Below are 15691 nucleotides of genomic sequence, written 5' to 3' on the forward strand. Positions count from 1 at the left end.
GATGGGACTTAAGCTGGAACCTGGAGGATGCATGATGTTTGGATAGGCAAGGGGAGAAGAGAAGGAATCTCATTTTTCTCATAGCTGCTGGCAGAAAAATTTCTATCCAAATACCAGATGATTTTGATGATTGGCAAAATCCACATTCATGAGACCCCAGTGTAAATTATATTACTCTCAGGGTTCATTTTTGTTTTGTTTTGTTTTGTTTTCAATCTAACGTAGAGGCAGCCTTTTAAATTGACTTTTTTTCCCCCAGTTTTTAGTTTGACCTATTAAATATCTAGACAGACTTTCATACTCCAGTGTTCCTAAAGATCAAGTATGCTACTTGTTGAGGTGTCTTGAGTTGCGTATTTTAAACAATAAATATTGGGTAAAAGTAGTGAAACATTAGAAGTATCCTTTTACCAACACCACAAGAAACCAGGACAGAAATCACCTCTTCCATTTTCCTTGCCAGTGAATCTTGGAAGGTTATAAAGTTTTTTGCAAGTACAGGCTGCTTTTCCATGTTTATAGATATTTGCTATAAAATAGCCTGCATCAAAAACATGTCTATTAACTGTCTTACTGAAGGCTTGATAGTGTATTTTTCAAAGCAAAACAGACTTTGAAGGAGTCTGTTTGAAGATTTCCGGACCAGAGGGAATGCATATGTGGACAATTCAGAGATCTCAGGGAAAGTAATTGTGTAGGCTGGCGATCAATTTGGCATGAGGGAAAGGAGAGTGACAATCAATATCTAGCTGGGAGGTGAGAGAAGAGCCTCAATAGTGACAGCTCAGTCAACCAACAGAGGAAAAAAGTAACACCCAATGGGAAAAGGCCACCAAGAGCAACACTTACTTGCCCTGCTTGAATTTCGGCCCTGAGTCACCTGGACACAATTGAAAAGTTAGCGAGGCTGGGCAGCCAGTCACTGAGTAGTAGTCCCATATATATCTTCAGTCCTCACAATGCACACATAGAAGACAGCGTATTAGCACCAATATCTGGTTCTCTTCTCTTTGCTGGGCACTCAGAAGACTAAGTTTACCAGCTACCCTAGCAGTGAGTTGGGCCACGTGACTAGTCCTGGCCAGTGGCCCTTAAACTGAAGTGACAGCTCTCGAATGAGGCAGTGAAAATCCATACTACATTCTCCAGTTTATCATTTCCTGTCCATAGAGAAAACTTCATATTGAGAGAGTGGGGCAGGCTAAATATTTGAGTCATTCCATTAATATGAAGATTGTAATCTTTATCATCCAAACCAGGATGATTTTTGGACTGAAAGGGGTGTTGTTAATAATTTGCCGGGACAGTAAGCTTGAGCTGAACTGTCCTGGGAAACCAGGACATAGACCCCCTACCCATGGAAGAAAAGTGACTACCCTGCTGCTCAGACCCGAAGTTGCCCAGACTTTATGTCAATAAGAAATTCAGTAAGTCAGTCACTGAGAGGTTGGGGTTGTTACTCCAGCATAACCTAGCCTATCCCAACTAGTATAATAGATTATTCTCTAAACCAATTACTAGCTGAAACTTGGAGAGAGGTGCTTTACCCCTTGAACTTTCTCAAAAAGAGACAAAGCAGGTAGGGGCCCTCATAAAGTGTTAACTTGATTGGATGGTGCTTCCAAGAAGCCAATTTTCTGCCCTTCTCACATCAGCACCAAAAGGTTTACAATTCAGATAGCCTGGATCTTTAAAACCATAATAAAAACAAGTATCAACATATATAGCATTTTTTACTTTGTCTTATTGCATCCTCATAACATCTCTCTGAAGTAAGTAGGACTGGGAGGATGTATTCATTTTACAGGTAACTGAGGCTCAGGAAATGTGATCTGTCCTAAGTTGCACAGTGGTGAGAGGGCCTCCACTGAGCTCCACCTACGCCCCTTAGGGAGCACAGGGCCTGAGGTTACACTGACCATATTATGGCCCCAAGAGTTGAGGCTGAAAGAGGATTTGGTAGCACGACTATTCCGGATGTGCTGTGGTTTACAATATCTGCTTCTTTAAGAGAAGCTACTCTGAAATATCATGGAACAAGTGTCACAAGAAGCATGCAAATTAAATAGCAGGCCCAGTGAAGAATGTGCTGTTGGCATCCATGTGGCTAGATGGGCCAGTACTGTGGATTCTTAAAGCATCTCTTTGCCACTGTTCCACCTTCTTGTCCAGAAAATATAACACTATAATTTTATCCCAAATACAGCCAATTAGATTTTCTTGCCTTTCTTTTACACCCCCATCAAAAAAATTAGCAACAGATTAACACCGGCTACTTACTGTGCTGCTTTGGACATTATTCAGATCCAGTGTGACTGTTAGTTTGACTTCTCCAAGCTTTAATGACTAAACATGTATCAAATAAAATAAAATAAAATAAAAACTGTGTGAGATGTAGAAAATGGGAATCAGATTTAGAGTGAGTTTGCCAGTGAGAATCAAGTTTAGTCAAGTCATTCAATTCTTAATTTTCTCTGACTCAAACTCCCAAACAGATCTTGAAACATGACAGACAGCATGTGGCCTGTTTAGTAAGTGTTCTAGGGATTGTAACCATCTGATGAAGAGCCAGTTACAACTGTGGAGAAATATTAACTTATGTGAAATGCAAAGTGAGCTACATTTGGCGTACCTGACATTAGATTCAAACTTTCAAAAGCATGGTGCATATTAAGAGAATAAATCTTTTTTTGTTTGTTTGTTTGTTTCTGTTTGTTTTTCTTTTTGTTTGAGGCAGAGTCTCACTCTGTCACCCGGGCTGGAGTGCAGTAGTGTAATCTCGGCTCACTGCAACCTTGACCTCCTGAGTCCAAGCAGTCCTCCCACCTCAGGCTCCCAAGTAGCTGGGACTACAGGCCTTTGCCACCACACCCAGATAATTTTTTTTTATTTTTTGTAGAGACAGAATTTCATCATATTGCTCAGGCTGGTCCTGAACTCCTGAGCTCAAGTGAACCTCCTGCCTCAGCCTCCCAAAGTGCTGGGATTACTAGTGTGAGCCACCATGCCTAGCCAAGAGAAGAAATTTTGATTGTCCAGGCCATAATTTATTTTTCTTTCACCAAGGTAAAATTGTAAAATACTAATCTTTATCAAATGGGGGAAAAGAGGCTCCAGGTTGTTATTACATTAGTTTTCTAGAAGAGAACGGCCTCTAATTAGAATTTAAGGTGTATCCTCACTATAAATTATTTTCATTATTCCTAAACACAGTGGCCAATAAAGATAAATATGGGGGCCAATAAAAATTCAGCCATCTGTTGTCTTCAAGGTCTCCCAAGATTTGAACTCTAAGTTGTAAAGATCTATCCCCAAAATAATAGATTTATTTTTAAAGTAGCTGTCTTGGCAATTCAGAGTCCTTTTTGAGTGGTATCAGAGAATGTTTGTGCTTCAGATTACTCAAGAAAATAAAAAGCAGACCTAATGCTGCATGTATTTGTGGAATTTTATTATTTTGAAGACCTTTTTAAGGACACATTTGACAAGGATAGGTTCTGAAGTTGAGTAGATGAGCTCATGAGACTGAACATGGGAAATGATATTAACTATTGGCTATGTATTAATAAAATTAATCACATTAATAATTGTTGCAGGATCAGGGACCCTGAATGGAGGGACCAGCTGAAGCAGAGGCAGAAGAACATAAATTGTGAAGATTTCATGAACATTTATCAGTTCCCCAAATTAATACTTTAATAATTTTTTACACCTGTCTTTATGGCAATCTCTGAACATAAATTTTGAAGATTTCATGGACATTTATCACTTCCCCAATCAATAGTCTTATAATTTCCTGTGCCTGTCTTTAATCTCTTAATCCCATCATCTTCGTAAGCTGAGGTTGTATGTTGCCTCAGGACCCTGTGATGATTGTGTTAACTGCAACAATTGTTTGTAAAACGTGTGTTTGAACAATATGAAATCTGGGCATCCTAGAAAAGAACAGGATAACAGTGATTTTCAGGGAACAAGGGAGATAACCATAAGGTCTGACTGCCTGCGGGGCTGGGCAGAACAGAATCATATTTCTCTTCTTGCAGAAAGGGAATAGGAGAAATATTGCTAAATTCTTTTCCCAGCAAGGAATAACCCTGAGAAAGGAATGCATTCCCAGGGGGAGGTCTCTAAAATGGCCGCTCTGGGAGTGTCTCTCTTATGCAGTTGAAGATAAGGGGTGAAATATGCCCTGGTCTCCTGCAGTGCCCTCAGGCTTGCTAGGATTAGGTAATTCCAGCCTGGCGAATTCTAGCCATACCAGTTGTCTGCTCTCAAACCCTGTTTCCTGTTAAGAGGTTTATCAATGACAATACGTGCCCAGTGGGACATGGAACCTCATCATTAATTCTAATTTCACCCTTGCCTTGTGATCTTGCTCTGCCGTTTGCCTTGTGATCTTTTATTGCCCTATGAAGCATGTGATCTCTGTGACCCACTCCCTATTCGTACACCCCTCCCCTTTTGAAATCCCTAATAAAAACTTGCTGGTTTTGCAGCTCAGGTGGGCATCATGGAACCTGTCAACATGTGATGCCCACCCCCAGAGGCCCAGCTGTAAAATTTCTCTCTTTGTACTCTTTCTCTTTATTTCTCAGACCGGCCAACACTTAGGGAAAATAGAAAAGAACCTACATTGAAATATTGCAGGCTGGTTCCCCTGATAAATAATTATAATTATTACATTAATTTAAAACCTGGCTGTATTTAGGGAAATAACCCATTTTGTAGACCTGTTGTGCATTATCTGGATATAGTGTCAATCCTGACTTCAAACTGTTAACCAGGCAAGTAAAAGCCAGTGAGGTGTATTTCTCCTTTGTGGCATTTACTTGCACATGTGAGATATTCTTTCTCCCTCCCCCTCTCTTTGTGGATGAGTGTGAACTCTACAAACACATGAATCCATAAATGCAATTTTGTATTCTGCCACTGTTGAGCAAAAACACTTGAGATTTGTTTGCTAACATTCAGGGGAGTTCCTTCTACTCCATGTGCAAAACAGGACTTCTCTGAATGCCCATCTCTGCTTCCCTGCCCTCTCCCAATCGGCCTCTCTCCATGCAGTTAGCTCCCCAAGCAGGATCAGTGCAAGCCTGCCTAGGAGAAAATTTATGTCACTTTCTCTTCACATAGAGATGGCCCTGGAGTGAATATGATGCAGTAATTCAAATTGGACTAGCATCTCTCGATCTGTTTATGAATGCTCTTGCATCCTCATGAGTGAATTAGAGTGCTGTGGTTTCTGTGCAGTGCTGTTATTCTTGCAAAATTTGTGCTGAATTAAAAATATATATCATCTAGGAAAGAAGTAAGAAACTCCAGTCCTCCAACATTTATCCAGAGTAAGTTTCTGTTTCAGTGCAGTTTTCAGTTATGTTCACTGTAGATTTACTGTTCCTAACTATTGCAGTGAGGATAAGCAGAGATTGGGTTAAGAGCATCCAAGTCACAACCAACCCGGGGATTGTTCCTGCTTACGTGCTTAGATGTGCTAGCTTCTAAGGGAGGAAATTCTCATTTCTAAGAAAACAAGTGGTGCAGTTGGGCAGAACCCAGTTCTAAACCAGCATTTTCCACATGAACAATTTGCTCTTGGAATTGAAAATTAGTCAGCTTTCCTTTAGACTCACAAACCTGAGGGAAGCTTTGCATTGCAATTAAAATGGGAAGGTAGGATAGTTTGTTGAGGAAGGCAATGGAATTAGAATGAGAAATAGAAACTTAAAAGCAAATTATATGGGAGGCAATGCAAAATATGTTCTTCATTAAGGTAATTGTCCTATCCTCTCTCTCCCAGGTAGGAGAGCAGTGGGCTGTCTTGGCAGAGATTAGTCTGCCAGGAGCCGACAGTGGTAAGTTAGGGATTGAATCTAGAACCTTTCCTCATTAAGGTAATGTTCTAAACACCATAGCTAATTAGCTGAGTTGAAGCATATAGACATTCAACGTAACAAAAAGAACAGTTAGATATTTGGTTTGTTTTACATCTGACCAGCGGACTTGCATCTTAGCTGCATGTGAAGACATAGCCCCTTCAGTCTTGCTGGCATTTCTCACTGTATCTACTTCCCTGACTAGTCGCATGCATACATAGGTCTATGGGAAGTGAAAATGTAAAGATGCAGGGAATGAACAAGGGTAAAAAATCCATTAGGTTCAATCATTCACTCCACAAAGAATTTATCAAATATCTACCCAATAACTAAGCTTTGCATAGTTCCTATGAATAGCATAAACAACAAGGAGGAGTCAGTGACCTCAGGAGGAGAGCTCAGAGTGTTAAGAAAACATGAAGGGAGGGTTTCCTTAGGCAAGGGACAGGTCAAGGCTTGGATCTGTGTTTTCTGTGGCATTTTGGTGGAATTGAGAGTACCCAGTGGGCAGGACATATATTTCCATGAATAGCTGGTCTTAAATGCTTCAACAGGTAAATAGTTGTTATAATGCACAGTAGTTTCCCCTTTTCTGAGGTTTCACTTTCTACAGTTTTAGTTACCTGAAGTTCAACCAGTTAAAAATTGGTGAGGACCGTACAATAAGATATTTTGAGAGAGAGGGAGAGACCACATTTGCATAACTTTTATTACAGTGTGTTGTCATAATTATTCTATTTGATTATTAGTTGTTATTGTTGATCTCTTAGTGTGCCTAATTTGTACATTAAACTTTATCATAGACATGCATGTACAGGAAAAGGAAAGTATATATAGAGCTTTGTAGTATCCAGGGTTTTAGGCATTCACTGGGGGGATCTTGGAACATATCCCCCATGGCTAAGAAGACTACTGTATCACTGTGCATAAAGCCTGGATCTAGAAGAATTTTGATCTGATTGGGAGAAAAGATTGACTAATGCAAAAACAGTCATCCCTCAGTTTCCATGGGGGATCGATTCCAGGACCCCTCGTCAGATACCAGAATCTGGGGATGCTCAGCTTTCTTATATAAAATGGTATAATACCATATTTTCATATAATCTACACACATCCTGTATACTTTGAATCATCTCAAGATTACTTTTAATACCTAACACGACGCCTACACTTCATTCATGTGGATTCAATGTAGTACTCAGTGCATGGCAAATTCAAGGTTTGCTTTTTGAAACTTTGTGCAGTTTTTTTTTCCTGAATATTTTCAGTGTACAACTGGTCAAATCCACAGATGCAGAACTCACAGATACGGAGGGCTTAACTGTGCAGCATTTGCAAGTAACAAGAACCCATCAATCCAGATGTTACCACGTGATAACAGTATAGCAGAAAATGTTGATACCCAGCCAAGTAAATGCCAGGGTGGTTTAAATATTTGAGTGAATGCTGATGTGGCACAGTAGAAAAAGATTACAAGTTTGGAGTCAAACAGTTCCAATATCAGCTCTACTATTACTGGGAGTATCATCTTGAATGAGTTCCTTATTCTCATGGAACCTCAATGTATGCATTTTTAAATAATTGAAATGAAATATTTTTGATGCATTTCAAAGTAAGTCTACTGTAATCCCAGCACTTTGGGAGGCTGAGGCATGAAGCTCAGGAGTTCGAGGCCAGTCTGGGAAACATGGCAAAACCCTGTCTCTCCGAAAAATACAAAATTTAGCCAGGCATTGATGGCTCGTGCCTTTAATTCCAGCTATCTGGAGGCTGAGGCTGGACAATCACTTGAGCCTGGGAAGCAAAGGTTGCAGTGAGTCGAGATTGCACCACTGCAACCTTCCAGCCTGGGTGACAGAGTGAGACCTTGTCTCAAAAAAAAAAAAAAAAAGTAAGTCAAAGGCATATTCCCAAGGTGTACATATATATCAATAACTGGAGTTCCATATGTGTTTACAGTTCTCTTTTTTTGATAAAATTTACATACAATGAAATACATAAATCTTAAATGTAACATTGGCTGAATTCCAACAAATGCATATACCCTGTGCAGTCCAAATCCGTATAGAGTTACAGAACATTACTCTTATCCCAGGAATTTCCTTTATATCCTTACCAGTCAATCCCTGCCACCACCCAAGGCAATTGCTATTCTTAAATTTTCCACCATAGACTAATTTTGCCTATACTAGAACTTTGTATAAATGAAATCCTACAGTATTTTGTCTTTTGTGTGTGGCTTCTTTAACTTAGCATAGTTTGTGAGATTCTTCAATGTTGCTGCATACATCAGTTACTCCTTTTGATTGCTGGTATATATTCCACTGCAGGAAATGCATAGGATAGTTGTATGTTGATGGACACCTGTTTTGAATTTTTAAAATTAAAAAATTTAAAAATTTTAGAAATCCATCATAAGAGACTAGGGTTAGGATTTAAACTAGGGTTTTGGACAATAATTAATGCTAGTCATATTGTGGAGGTTCAAGCAATGACTAGTTTGGTTATATACAAATAAATGAATTTTGTTTGTCTTGAACATCCAAAGTGAAGTATGTGTTGATATTTAACCCTACTATATAGGCATCCAATATGAGGGAGCTAGTATTTTATTGCAAGTATTCCTTCTTTTCCAGCCAATATGGGAAGTATGCTGGTCCTCTTTGTTGCCATTGGCTCTAGAAGATGAGCATTGTTCTCTACATGGGGCTGTGTTGTGTCAGGTTTCCTAGGAGGGAAGCCTAGGGTAAGGGAGGGATGCTTCAAGGACCCCATTCCCCCTGCCTCTTTCTAATTTAACTGCAGCCTCTTTCTTCCTGTCATTAAATGAAGTTCAGTCATGGTGGGACCCTTTCTTAAATCGACACAATTTCTCAAAGTGAGAAGATTGGGAGTCAAATACAATGAAACACAAAGAAAAGCAATTTGCAAGTTTCAGCAGCAGCTCTTGACAAACTTCATGGCATGGGGGAATCAAAGGGAATGTGGTGGGCACTTCTTGCAGCCTCTCACCTGACTAGAAGAATATTAAGGAATATTGAATAATTTCATGGTTAATTTCATTATTAAGTAGGCATTTGATTAATCAGCAAGTAAACATGTTAAAATATTTTCTAAAAACAAAATTTAATTTGGTTCAGCCTTCAACTGAATGAACCCTATCAGTTATCAGTGTGAGTTGGGGAGAATAACTTCTTGAGTGGCTTCTTGTTTTCTGTTCTTTTCTATTTCTGTCAAAAATGAAGTTAGTCTCAACTAAATATCTGAATATAGGGGTCAAAAAGAACAATTTGGTGTAATAATTGGATCAGTCCCTAGAGTGTCATTAATCAAAACAGAGGGCTAGATTTTGGGTTGGGGTTGGAGGGAAAGCATGTGAAAAAGCCCACAGTCATTTACATGTTGGAATAATCAGCTTCTAATGTAGCTTGGAGCCATATTTTCCAACACTGCTTTCATTATTGAATAAGTCCAGGTCTTCAAAGTCCAATCCATAGTCTCTGATTACAAAGAAGGCCTTTGATATTATCAAGTGTTGTCTTACCATGAAAGAGTTCAGAAAACCACTGTGTTTTAACATTTTCTTTCAGAAAGATCTTCCTTTGGTGTCTAGATGGACCAGCTCTTGAGACACTGGAAACAGATCCAGTGACAAGTACCCCAGTGGTCTGTACTTTAAAAGGAGGTCAATGACAAAGGTGGGCCCCTGGGAACTGGGAGAGAATTTAGTTAAAATGGCTCACTGATCCTGCTCTTTGGTGCTTTTGAATTGTTACTCTTCTCATGCATTAGTTTTAATATGCAATTTCCCTAATTTTAACTTAGTGCCCTTCTTAAGCAAGGTTTTTGCTTCTCCCAGAGGAAACAGTGTAATAATTTATTGATTACATAGTGTGTACCTTAAAAAATGGAATCTATTTTAATAAAATAAAATGCCTGCATTTATACCTAATGTTACCTGAGACATACTGTTTGCATATGTATTTAGTTTGTTTCCTCTGGCTGTCCTAGGAGTTAACTTTTTAAAAATAGTTCACTTGATGTACGTTAGAATTTATTACAACTCATTAAGTATAATTTTGGTTTCTATATTTTTAGTTATGGCAGCTACTTGACCAATATTTAGGGGAAAAAATGGTCTTAGTTTCAGGTGGGGGAAGGAGATGGAGAGCTAGAAGACATGAATTAAGGTGAGTGTTTAAGGATAAATTGCAACCAGCTATTTAATAAACAAACAAACAAAATACACAAAACTCTGCCCAAGCCTGAACCAGAGGGAGAGGGAGGAATTGGCTTATTTCTTAATCATATTGGGGAGACAGATGGTGGAACTGTACTATGTGCTGGCTAGTAATGCAAACTTTCATTCATTAGCCGTCGAAATAATAAAATGAAGCAAAATGTAATTGGGCGTCAAACAACAATGGAAGATGCTTTAGTCTTTGATTTTTGGGAAAATAGAGAAGTTTGTTAAATAAGAATTTTTAAAAAAAGATGTCATCAGGGAGTAAATAATGGCATATTCTTATCAGGTTTAAAACATTTTCTCTGTGACATGATTCATAGAGGTTATAAAAAGATAGGACAACTTGATTTTTTACCAAGGGTTAGGATGGGGCCCTGTGACTCTGTTCCAAGACTTGGGTGGGAAATGTAATTGGTTTTGATTAATCATGAAGTAGTGCCAGAAGAGTGTTTACCATATTACTAAGGGTTCTGAACTGCTCAAGATTGTTTTAACAATTTCCTGTCCACCCCCACTTTTTCCTATTTTTTAAGTATAAAGCCAAGAAAAATGGGGGAAAGGTGAATAGATATTTTTCTTTTTGATCCAGCAACTTGTGTTTATAGCTTGTAATTTTACAGAAGAGATAATTTAGCAAGATACGCATTGAGACAAGATTGTGTTTTAACTTAGTAAAAAATAATATGATTTCATTTTAACCGAGTTCTAACTATTTGGCCACTTTTAAGTCAGATGTTTAAAAATGAATGCAATAAGGATTAAAAGAAGACATCCAGCTTCTGTGCTAAGGTGGGAAGAAAGTAGACTAATATTTAGAAAACCAGGATACCAGGCCTTTACCTGCCAGGAACAAGCTGAGTGATCTTGGGCAAGTCTTAGGACCATTGTCATTACTTCCTTGTTTATGATAGTTCGGCAAACATGATGGAAAATCTGATACCACTCAAGAGCTTGTTTATATAAAATGAAATCAAGTATTAGCAATGGGTTCTGATCACTTATTATTTCCGAATTTGTGACTTCTTTGCACCGATTTTTTTTTTTTTTTTCACATAAGCTTAGTTTTTGTCATGCTCTCCCCAGGTCAGAAATGGTATTGTTGCCTTCTTGGGTTCATCCACCAAAGTTGTTCTCCAAGGTAACTCCTAGTTAGGAGTTAAGACTCTTACTCATTTAAAACCATTTTCCTGAATATCAATAAGGTCAAGTAGAAAGAGGCTGCTGTATTTAGAGTCAGTAAAAATGATTTCATCCAAACTCCCTATCCAACTAACCATGATCTCTTAAGCAAACCATCTAACCTTTCTGTACCTTAGGTTTCTCATCTACCAAATAGATAGAATGATTTTTTAAAAGTAAATTATAATGATGAACAGATGAGACAGTTCTTTGTCAAGTTAAAAGTACTATTAAATTGAGTTATTATTAATAACATAAGATTTGTGAAAATATAGGGAACAGCTTCTGCTTTCTCAGCTGGATACATGCAGAGGTGGCTTGTATAAATGTGTGGTCACAAATCATTTTTAGAGTACTCGTAACCAGCGCCCACCATCTTCCTGAAAACCCAAATGAGTCCTTGTGCCATCCTCTGTAAAGGCAGAATTTCTCCAATTAATAATCTAGGTCTGGCCTGTCCCAGTTGTCTGCAGTTTCCTCACTCTGCTGCTGAGTAGTTACGTGCCATATTAGAAAGGTGGCATCTTGAACTGTCTTATCCTGCTTACTGCAATGGGCTTCCTACATCAGTGGATTCACTGGTCTCCTAGAGCCCTTAATTTGTCATACGAGAAGCCCTTAGTAAGAGGGAGAAGCTGGATCAGCCTGCTTTTCTTCACAGTTCTCTTCAACCAGTGTCATACTGAGTCACTCAAATACATGCTTCAAGATGGGCCTGGAAAAGATAACCAGTTCAGGTTCTGGACAGAGAGCATCGTGTTCAGGGCATTGAGTTCAGGCTTCTTGCTCCCAGAGTTTGGGTCTATGAATCTTCATGGTGGGCCCCAATGACAAGGTCATCCAGACACAGTCTGAACATACAGGATGAGTGTCTGGCATAGAGTAACTACTTCACACTTTAAAAAATGAATTAGCAAAGGATTCATACAATAATGTCTAGTGAGTATGTATTTTATCTACAATTGAGAGAGATACATTAGAAATACATGGCATAGTCCTATACCAAATGTTGTCATTTATTCCAGAAGATAAGACCTGCATATACAAAATATTTGAGCATTAAAGTGAAGGATTTTTAAGTGACAGAGTAAATGGTTTGAAGTATAGGGCTATAAGAATTCAAAGAAGCAGGAGATCAATGAGGAGATATCTTAGGAAGTGAAACTTAAGGTAAATTTGAAAAGAGGGATGAAATATAGGAAGATTAAATGGAGGGGGCATTCTAAGAAGTATCACCAGCATAAGCAAATGTCTGGAAATGGGAATGGGTGTGTTTCCTTTACTCTTTACTTTGGGCCAATGGGGAATCACTGGAGGTACACATTTAAAACAAAACAAGATTATAACATGTATATATTATAATTTGTAGAAACACACATGTGTATAAAGAGGTATGTGTAAAGATGTTGATTGTTTGGAATAACAAAAATTTTGAAGTAATTTAAATTTTATAAGTAGGGGAATGCTTAAGTAATTTACATTCTCAACATGACATACTAGGAAGCACATTCATGTGCCACATAGTGATATTTGGTCAACTGTGGACTGGATGCAAAACTGTGGTCTCTTAAAACTATAATGGAGCTGAAAAATTCCTGTTGGCTGGTGACATCCTGATGACCCTGACCCTGCGTAGGCCTAGTCTAATGTGTTTGTTTGTGCCTTAGTTTTTAATAAAATAATGTAAAAAAAAATTTTTTTTTTTGAGACAGAGTTTTGTTCTTGTCGCCCAGGCTGGAGTGCAGTGGCACGATCTCAGCTCACTGCAACCTCTGCCTCCCGGGTTCAAGCGATTCTTGTGCCTCAGCCTCCGGAGTAGCTGGATTACAGGCACCTGCCACCACACCCGGCTAATTTTTGTATTTTTAGTAAAGATGGGTTTTCATTATGTTGGCCAGGCTGCTCTTGAACTCCTGACCTCAGGTGATCCACCCACGTCAGCCTCTCAAAATGTTGGGATTATAGGGGTGACCCACCGTGCCCAGCCAAAAATGTTTTTTGTTTGTTTGTTTTCAGATAGAGTCTCTGTCGCCCAGGCTGGAGTGCGGTGGTGTGATCCTGGCTCACTGCAACCTCTGCCTTCCAGGTTCAAGCGATTCTCCTGTCTCAGCCTCCCGAGTAGCTGGGATTACAAGAGTTTGCCACCACAACCAGCTAGTTTTTGTATTTTTAGTGGAGATGGGGTTTCACCATATTGGTCAGGCTAGTTTCAAACTCCTGACCTCAGGTGACCCACCCACCTCAGCCTCCCAAAGTGCTGAGATTACAGGCATGAGCCACCGTGCCCAGCCAAAAAATGTTTTTTAAAACAATTTTTAAAAACTTATATACTAAGGACATACAGAAAATATTTTTATATAACTTATACATGTTTATGTTTTAAGATAAATGTCATTACAAGCATCGAGTTTTTTAAAAATTTAAAAGTTTATGAAGTAAAAATTATAGTAAGCTAAGGTTTATTATTGAAGAAAGAAAAATATTTTTTATAGATTTAGTGCAGTGTAAGTTTGCAGTGTTTAGAGTGTACAGTGTTCACAGTGTACAGTAGTGTCCTGGCCTTCACATTCACTCACTCCTCACTCACTGACTCACCCAGAGCAACTTCCAGTCCTGTGAGCTCCATTCGTGGCAAGTGGCCTATACAGGTGCACCATTTTAAGTCTTTTATATGGTATTTTTCCTGTACCTATTCTATATTTAGGTATGTTTAGATACACAAATACTATTGTTTTATAATTTTTCTACAGTGCTCAGGACATTAACATGTTATACAGGTTTGTAGCCTAGGAGCAATAGGTAATACCATATAGCCTAGTTGTGTAGTAGGCTATCCCGTCTGGGTTTATATAAGTACACTCTATGCTGTTTGCAAAATGACAAAATCACCTAATGATGCATTTCAACATTTCTCAGAACGTATTCCTGTTATGAAGCAATGCATGACTGTAGTTGAGAAGAATGAAGTAAATCTTTACGTGCTGTCATAGAAAGACCATCACAGAAAGACCTGACAGTAGATTAATGGGAAGAATGCATTCCTATAATATGTGTTAACTTTGAAAATTGGTGTTTGAAAATGAAAGTGGTTTTTCGGGAAGATTGATGTAGTGATACTGTATCAAATTAAAAAGAAGTGATTGGAAATGAAGAGGGATATTGGGAGACAGGTGCATGAGTTTAGATGTCCAATTATAAAGAGGGGGACCTGAATGGTAGAGAAAGAGAAGGTAGAGGCATCCCAAAGAATGGTTGCAAAGGACTTCATGACAGATAATTAATAGAAGATGAAGTAGAGAGAAAAGAGATTTCCAGGTTGAAGCTTGGGAAATACGCATAGAAGAGTGATTTCTACAACTCGAGTGGATCCGTGTTAATTAGAAACCTTCTTTAAGAAATTCTTAATATTTTTGTTTCTCAGGATGGAAGAAACAGTACGAAATCTATTGCAGAGTCAAGGATCTCCAGAGCAGAAAAAAGAAGAAACTGTTAATATAATGGTCTATCAGGTACACCATGTTTATTATTCTTGGCTGGGTACTGGTCTGCTTGTTTTTCTTGTATTTCTCTAGGTTTGTCCTCTCTAACCCAGAGATAAATAAAAGGTGTGTTCCAGACCCCAGTGCTAAGAGCCACCTAGTCACCTCTGTTTTGAGGAATCATACACATTTATTCAATTCATTCATTTCATAAACTCCTGCTGTGAAACAGAGTGTAGATTTGATTCTAGAAGATGCAAAAAATAAGTTTGTGGTGAATGAGAGAGACTTGTATAGGCATTGCAGTACTCTGTGGCCAGGACTAAAAGAGAGGTGTGTACAACATTCTCTGGGAGCACAGGAGAGAGAATGCCTCATCCTGGCTGAGGAGGTGAGGAATAAATACTTGCCAGAGGTGTGACATTTAAGGTGGGCCTGTGGAATAGAGAACTCCATGAAGGGCATTCCAGGTAGAAGGGACACCTAGGTAAAGTGCAGTGGTGTGAATCTTCACAGCAGGCTTGTGGAGAATAAGCATCTCCAGATAATTAAGTAATGACCTGGAAATAAAAAGTTACAGTGAGACTGGGAGTACAGGGAAGAGCTGGATGGGGTCTGGGGTGTATGCAGTCCTCCTGGGTCTGGCCTTGCACCTCAGGCAACAAGGAGTCTAAAGAGGTCCAAAGAGAGTAAGCAGTCAGTGAAATAACAGGTCTTTGTCTCCTTCTGATAGCCCTTATCCCACTGTCCTTTAACACCAGCAAAGCTGCCAGGCCAGGAAGCAGGACATCTAATCTGAGTATGGTCCAGATTGCCTATACAGATGAGAAGGCTGTGGTATGGTGGAAAAGGGAAATACAATAGAAACAGCACAGACACTGTATATAGATAAATTTAGGACTTCTACTGAAAAT

At 38.9% G+C, this 15691-nt stretch overlaps 1 protein-coding gene across 2 annotated transcripts in view; it reads left to right on the plus strand.

Annotated features, from left to right (window-relative positions):
* NCKAP5 (NCK associated protein 5) overlaps positions 1-15691 on the plus strand; it is a 1001373-nt gene that overhangs the window by 664830 nt on the left and 320852 nt on the right. For both annotated transcript variants that reach the window (XM_055108553.2, XM_055108550.2), the window contains exon 6: positions 14720-14807. In XM_055108553.2, coding sequence (XP_054964528.1) covers positions 14720-14807 — 88 coding nt within the window. The remainder of the gene's footprint in view (positions 1-14719; positions 14808-15691) is intronic.

The sequence above is a fragment of the Pan paniscus genome, chromosome 13 (genome assembly GCF_029289425.2).
Source record: "Pan paniscus chromosome 13, NHGRI_mPanPan1-v2.0_pri, whole genome shotgun sequence".
NCBI classification, from domain to species: domain Eukaryota; kingdom Metazoa; phylum Chordata; class Mammalia; order Primates; family Hominidae; genus Pan; species Pan paniscus.